The 7500-nt window shown below is 42.3% G+C and overlaps 1 protein-coding gene across 1 annotated transcript in view; it reads left to right on the top strand.

The window, feature by feature from the left end:
• Positions 1-770, top strand: part of LOC137614759 (uncharacterized) — a 1305-nt gene extending 535 nt beyond the window's left edge. The window contains exon 2 of the mRNA XM_068344433.1: positions 239-770. Within this exon, the coding sequence (XP_068200534.1) occupies positions 239-770 (532 nt within the window). The remainder of the gene's footprint in view (positions 1-238) is intronic.
• Positions 771-7500: the final 6730 nt, after the last annotated feature.

The following is a 7500-nucleotide window of genomic DNA, read 5'->3' as shown; positions in this document are numbered from 1 at the left end:
GAGTACTAATTAATAGGATTAAGAATAAAGCAGAGAATGCAATCTTAGAAGTACAGGGTGGTTTTAGAAGAGGTAAGGGATGTATGAATCAGATTTTTACAGTTAGGCAGATCTGTGAGAAATATCTAGTAAAAGGCAAGGAGGTGTATGATGTGTTTATGGATCTGGAGAAAGTGTATGGTAGAGATTGTAGGGAAGCGATTCGGAATTTGATGAGGTTATATGAAATTGGTTGAAGGTTGTTGCAACCAGTGAAGAGTTTCTTCGTAGGCAGTAAAGCATGTGATAGGATAGGAAATGAAGTGAGCAAGTGGTTTCCAGTGATAGTGAGGCTGAGACTTGGATGTGTGGTGCCGTCATGGTTGTTCAATTTGTTTGTTGATGAAGTGGTGAGAGAGGTGAATGGCCAAGTGCTTGGTCGAGGATTGAAACTGATAGACGAGAGTGATCATGAATTGGAGGTGAATCAATCGTTGTCTACGGGTGATACTCTACTGGTTGCAGACGCGGAAGAAAAGCTTGGTCGATTAGTGACAGAGTTTGGAAGGGTTTGTGAGCGAAGGAAGTTCAGAGTTAATGTGTGTAAGAGTAAGGCTATGAGACACACGAGAAGGGGGAGTAGTGCGAGGTTGAATGTCATGTTGAATGGAGAGTTACTTGAGGAAGTAGATCAGTTTAAGTACTTGGGGTCTGTTGTTGCAGCAAATGGTGGAGTGGAAGCAGATGTACGTCAGAGAGTGAATGAAGGATGCAAAGTGTTAGGGCAGTGAAGGGAAGTGGTAAGAATAGAGGGTTAGGCATGAATGTAAAGAGAGTTCTGTATGAGAAAGTGATTGTACCAACTGTGATGTATTGATCAGAGTTGAGGTGAATGAAAGTGACGGAGAGATAAATCGGATATGTTTGAGATGAAGTGTCTGAGGAGTATGGCTGGTGTATCTCGATTAGATAAGGTTAGGAACGAATTAGTGAGGGTGAGAATTTCAGTAAGAAATGATTTAGCTGCTAGAGTGGATATGAATGTGTTGAGGTGGTTTAGCTGTCTGCTAAAGAAGGTAATGAATGCGAGAGTTGATGGAAGAAGTACACGAGGAAGGCCAAGATTTGGGTGGATGGAAGGAGTGAAGAAAGCTCTGGGTGTAGGAGGATAAATGTCAGAGAGGCAAGAGTGTGTGCTAGAAAGAGGAATGAATGGCGAGCGATTGTGACATAGTTCTGGTTGGTCCTGCTGCTTCCTCTGGTCGCCTTGGTGACTGCAGAAGCGGTAGCAATAGGAGATTCAGCATATGAAACTTCATTCATGGTGGATAACGGAGGCAGTGGGGCGGTGGCACCTCAGCAGTACCAGCTAAACTCGGCTGAATCCCTCGTCAGGCTGGGAGGAGCGGAGAGAGGAAAGGTTCCCTTTTATTCGTTTGTTTGATATCGGCTGAAGTGCCTTGGTAAATAGATAGAATATATGCGTAGCTCATGGATAGGACATTATTATATTATTTCATTCCGGTTTGTGATGCTAATGATCAATCATACACCAAACTTATATAATGTTTGTAACAAAACATTTATCTTATTGATATCAACCATTTTCATATTGTTGAGCTATCCTGAACAACCTATTTTGACTATCTTTTATTGTTAATAGGAAAATTCCTTTGGAGTGAAAATAAACTCAATCATTAAAGTTATCAGGATATATATTACTGACTGCAAATGCCTGTATAGCATGGAATCTCATAAAGCCCTAACGTTCAATTTATATACGTTGGATTATGTTTGTTACATCTCATAAATATTACTTGAATATACATTTGCTTGTAACGTAACTAACTGAACAGATTTATCCTAAGTAATGTTGGCATAAACAGACAAAACTTAAAGTTTCTGACATCCAAAGGCAATTACATTAGAGGCTAGCGAAGCGAAACAATCACAATTTGATAACGAAAAAAGTTAAATCTTCTTCACAAGAAAGAACAAATATTCAACTTCATATTAAAACGTTTTACTTCCAATTGAAAAACATTTGTGTAAATGGAAACCATAATATAATGTTCCGTTTCCTTTTCCTATAACTATCTTATGTATTATGATTTTAAGCTTTTTGAAACTACCGGTTTTAAGCAACAGTATTCCTTTTGTAACAAGCAAGAACAATTATTCACCGTCATATCAAAACGTTTAATATCCAGTTGAAAAACCTGTTTGTAAATGGAAAGCATTATATAGTCTTCCGTTTCCTTTTCCCATAACTATTATGTGTGTTATTGCGTCATTTTATGCTTCCTGAAACTACCAGTTTACGCAACATTCTCTATTCCTTTTTCCCCGGCATTATTCCTTCAGCAAACCATTTCCCTAAAGCCTGACTGAACTTTCGTGATCCCAATCTCTAGGTGGAACATTTTATGCAGAAGTTGCATAAGCGGAGCAGTAAAGGGGAAACTCAAACAGTTTGTTGACGATTGTTATTCGCCTTTTCTTATTCCCCTTGTTATTGGTTTTTGGAGAGTTGGTGGTAATAGTGCTGCTGGTGGGGGGAGGGTTAGGGATCCCATTGGCCCTTGCAATATGGGAGGCATCCTCCTCTTCCAGGGACAGACTTTTTTTAACATGTTGCAGGATTTCATAACAGCGTTCGCTGGCCTGTGAAGATACCGTTCTGTACGATTTGGCATTTTGTGGCCTCTTTTTAGGTCCTATATATTTTTTTTTTTTTTTTGTGGGGGTGGGGGGGGGGTTGAATTTAGGGCCAGGGTTGGGTACATAGGGGTATCTCTCTAAGGCTCGTCCTCTTGCAAAAGTCTATATTTCTTTTATTTATAGGCAACTGTATCCTTATTAATGTTTATCTCTTTAGTTTTTTGTTTATTTTTGGATTTAGTTATTACTTAATTTCAACATTAACATACAATTTATATCACAAAAGTTTTCATTTTTAAGCAGCTGATTAAAGTGTATCCTGGTTAATGTTTATCTCTTCAGTTTTCTTTTTCTTTCCCGAAATCAGTTATCTCTTTATTTCAACTTTTACATACAATTTTCTATAAAGTGACCATGCGAATAACCTAACAAAATCTTGCAATTCTTTGCAGTTGTCAATTCTAAAAACTGCAAAGGCAAATCATATCTATAACACAAAAATTATCATGAAATTTTCAGTTTGTATACAAAAATACAGTCACAATCCTTGCAGGGTATATCCTATGATATACCTACACAGGAATTACAAATAAATTAAATTATTATTGATAAGTTTTTTTATATTAATTTGTTAGCCTTACGCAGTGATGGGGAACCTGCGGCCTGCATATGGCCTTCGGGACCATCAAGTGCGGCCTGCATAGGGCCTTCGGGACCATCAAGTGCGGCCTGCATAGGGCCTTCGGGACCATCAAGTGCGGCCTGCATAGGGCCTTCGGGACCATCAAGTGCGGCCTTCTACGGCCTTTTGTATATGTACAGTATGTGAAGTATATTTCTGCTTTGACAATCATTCTACTGTATGTACACACACGCAAATATGTACACACAGACAATAGGAAAGTTGTGTTCAGTGATATACCTCCCAGAGAATGGAAGCAATTTTTCCTTGAATTCAATGAATCCTAACTTAATACAACTAGCAGTTTTTCCTTGTCAGCTGCAACAGCTGTTGTAGCTGACAAGGAAAAAATGCTAGTTGCAGTGAGTAAGTGATTCAGCGTATGATGGACGAGAGAGTTCCTGTTTTGTCCATCTCCTCATTGTGATCTATGTTAGTTTTCGATGAGTCAACGGGTTCCAAATTTTTGGCATAGAAATATTTTATTTGTGCTTTCACTGATGAGTTTTGATTGTATGAAAAACAGCTTCTCATAGGTAACCTTAACGCAAGGACAAGAGGAACAGACATTTTAACGACTTCAATAAGCGATGTCACAAAGGAGGACTAAATTTTACTTCCTTATTACAATACGTTTTGCACTGATGGTGCTCCAGCTATGATGGCTAAAATCTAGGGATTAATTGAACATCTTAAGAAAGCAAATAATTGATTTTTTTTCAATGAGAGTAGCTAAGTGTGTTTAAACAGATACAATTTCCTACTTCGATGTTGCATTTTTATGAGATGTGATTGTTTAAAAAGTACCCACTTGCCAATATAAAATATTTGAAAAGGTTATATTGTTGATATTTATAAGCTATCTTTTCCAAAAGATTAATATTATTTTATCTATCACTTCAATACAAAGCACCTACTTGCTTAACTATAGTTTGAAAATTACCCAAAATTGAATGATATGTTTTAAAATTTGGTTTTCAATATAATTTATTTACTGATTACTTGTATAAAAAGTACTTAATTCAAATATTTTAAATCGTAATGCTATAGTTTTTTATAAACCTATCACACTTTCTTTAGATTACTAATAAATTACTTGGAGGATAAAATAACGAACAAAATTCTATGCGGCCTTAAGGAGCATTGAGGAATTGAAAGATGGCCTTCCTCCAAAAAAGGGTTCCCCACCCCTGGCCTTTCGTAAGGAAATATCTATGATATAAACAATTTATCTATTATGTTGATTGACTACTGTGACGGGCCGAGAGAAGGTTGTGACTCAAAGACAGGATGAAAGCAACTGAGCGAGTTTATAATAGAACACTCTCCTTTATATACAAAAGCTCAAGGCAACAAGAAATTTCATGTTCAAAATCGACACCGTTACCGGTGGGAAAAACAGACACGTTTATTCAGGTTCTTTTTAGTGCGAGGGAAGAACAAAGATATAAGCATAATACATACACATCATGAACTATGTACGATCGTGTGACACACGGTTGGTACATGGCTCTCCCCCTAAAAATTACATACTGTACATGTTAAATAGGGCTTCCTGATCTAGAGATGCGAACTGTAGGCGGGTCATCTGGCAGAAGATAAGCAGGTTTTAGACGATCAATGGAGACCCTGTCTTCTTTGCCACAAATGTTTAGTAGGAATGCTTTTGGACTGCGTCGGATCACAAGGAAAAGGCCGGTGTAATAGGGCGTTAGCGGTGGCTTGCTAGTGTCGTTGCGCAGGAAGATGTGAATTGCAGAGTGCAAGTCTGTTGGTATGTGATGCTTCACTGGGGGCTTGGAAGTCTGGCGGCATGGAGTAAATTTTCCCACGACGTGACGTATGCGCTGGAGATCGTCGGAGGAGGTTGTAAAAGGAAAAAATTCGGCAGGAACGACCAACGGGTTGCCATACACCATTTCAGCTGCCAAGACATCGAGGGCGTCTTTAGGAGTGGTCCTTAGTCCCAGGAGGACCTAGGGAAGCTGAGTAAACCAGTTGGGATCCTTGCAGCGAGACATCAAAGCTGCTTTGAGGGTGCGATGAAAACGTTCAACCATTCCATTGGCAGCTGGGTTGTAGGCCGTTGTCTGATGTAGGGTGATGACCAGGAGATAAGCTAATGATGTTCACAATTGAGAGGTGAAAGTGGTACCCCTGTCAGAAGTAATATGCTCAGGGATACCAAATCTTGCAATCCATCCTGAGAGTAAGGCAGATGTACATGAGGCGGACGTTGCAGTTTCCATGGGAATGGCTTCAGGCCAACGAGTGGAGCGGTCGATGACAGTAAACAGGTAACGATGTCCTTGTGATGTGGGTAGCGGGCCTACAATCTCGACGTGAATGTGTGCGAAACGACGCTGAGGTTGAGGAAAGGTGACCACTCCTGAATCCGTTTGTCGATGTACTTTGGAAGTTTGGCAAGAAGTACAGGCGTGGACCCAATCCTTAACATCCTTAGAAATGTCGTGCCAAATGAACTTCGTCTTCAGCAGCTGTGCGGTAGAACGGCACGAGGGATGTGAAAGGCTGTGAATAAAATAAAAAATCTGCCGGTGCATGGGAGCAGGAATCCAAGGTCGCGGTCTACCAGCACTGACGTCACAGAGGAGGGTGGTGTTGGAGTCTTCGTGGGTGAAGTCTTCCCAACGGAGGGACGTGCAGGATGTCTTACATGCTTGATACTCTGGATCCTGTCGTTGGGCTTCAGCCAGGGCGTTGTAATCCAATCCCAGTTGAAAGACAACTAACGTGTTTCTAGACAGGGCATCGGCAACGGGATTAATTTTCCCAAGGACGTATTGAATGCTGTAATAGTATTCGGCCATAGCAGAGAGATGTCGGCGTTGAAAGGCGGACCAGGCGTCGGACTGTCGAGTGAAGGCTTGCACTAGAGGCATGTGGTCTGTGCGAATGACGAAGGGCGTACCTTCTAAGAAATGCCGAAAGTGACGGACAGCCAAGTGCACCGCCAGCAATTTGCGATCGAAGGTAGAATAACCCAATTCTGCCTTGGACAGTTTTCTGCTGAAGAAGGCCAATGGGCGGGGGAGCCGTTGACCACCTGCTCGAGTACTGCACCAATAGCGACGTCGCTGGCATCGGTGGATAGAATGAGAGGGGCATGTGGATTAGGAAAAGTGAGAGCCACAGTGGTTGATAGGGCCTTCTTTACATTGCAGAAGGCCGCTTCTTGAAGGGGACCCCACTTCAGGTCCTTTGGCTTGCCCTTGAGGGAGGCGTAGAGGGGAGCAAGAGTGGCGGCAATGACTGACAAAAAATGGTGATAATAGTTGATCCTGCCCAAGAATTCCTGCAGAGCTTTGACGGTCGAGGGCGCGGGGAAGTTCTGAACGGCTGCTACCTTCTCAGGGAGGGGATTGACTCCTTTAGGAGTGATGCGGTGCCCTAAGAACGACACTTCGTTAGCGCTAAAGGTACACTTGTCGTACAGGACTACAAGGCCGTTTTGTTGCAGGCGGTCGAGCACGATGCACATGTGAAGCAGGTGTTTCTCTTTTGAGGAGAAGAACACAAGTATGTCGTTCACATAACATACACAGAAAGGGAGGTCCCATAAGATGCCATCAATGAGATGTTGAAACGTGGCCCCGGCATTACGAAGGCCAAAACAGGAGTAATTGAATGTGTATGTACCAAACGTAGTGGTGATGGTGGTCTTGGGGATGTCTTCTGGGTTCATAGGCACCTGATAATACTCCTTCAGGAGGTCGAGCGTGGAGAAAACCTTCGCTTTGTGCAGGTAGGAGGTTACGTCGGCGATGTTTGGGAGGGGGTAGTGATCCGGTTCTGTTTGTATGTTCAGGTGCCTGTATTCCCCGCATGGACGGAGGGAGCTGTCTTTCTTCAGAACGATGTGTAAGGGTGACGACCATGGGCTGGAGGCCTTTTGGCAAAGGCCCCTTTCCTCCATTTCAGTGAACGTCTGTTTGGTGGCTGCCAATCGTTCTGGTGCCAGACGTCTGAATTTCGCGAAGACTGGGGTCCTGTTGTCTTGATATGGTGATAAATACCATGCTTGGCTGGGGCCATGGGCGTTTGGCGAAGTTTTGGACGGAAAACTTCTGGGTACGACGTGAGGAGGTGGGCATAGGCATCCGTGGGTGCGGTGATGTAGAGAGCGAGGTTGGAGGGGGCAGGTTGAACAGGTGTCG

Source organism: Palaemon carinicauda, chromosome 2, assembly GCF_036898095.1.
Source record: "Palaemon carinicauda isolate YSFRI2023 chromosome 2, ASM3689809v2, whole genome shotgun sequence".
Classification (NCBI taxonomy): Eukaryota; Metazoa; Arthropoda; class Malacostraca; order Decapoda; family Palaemonidae; genus Palaemon; species Palaemon carinicauda.
This window is presented reverse-complemented; position numbering and strand designations above follow the sequence as displayed.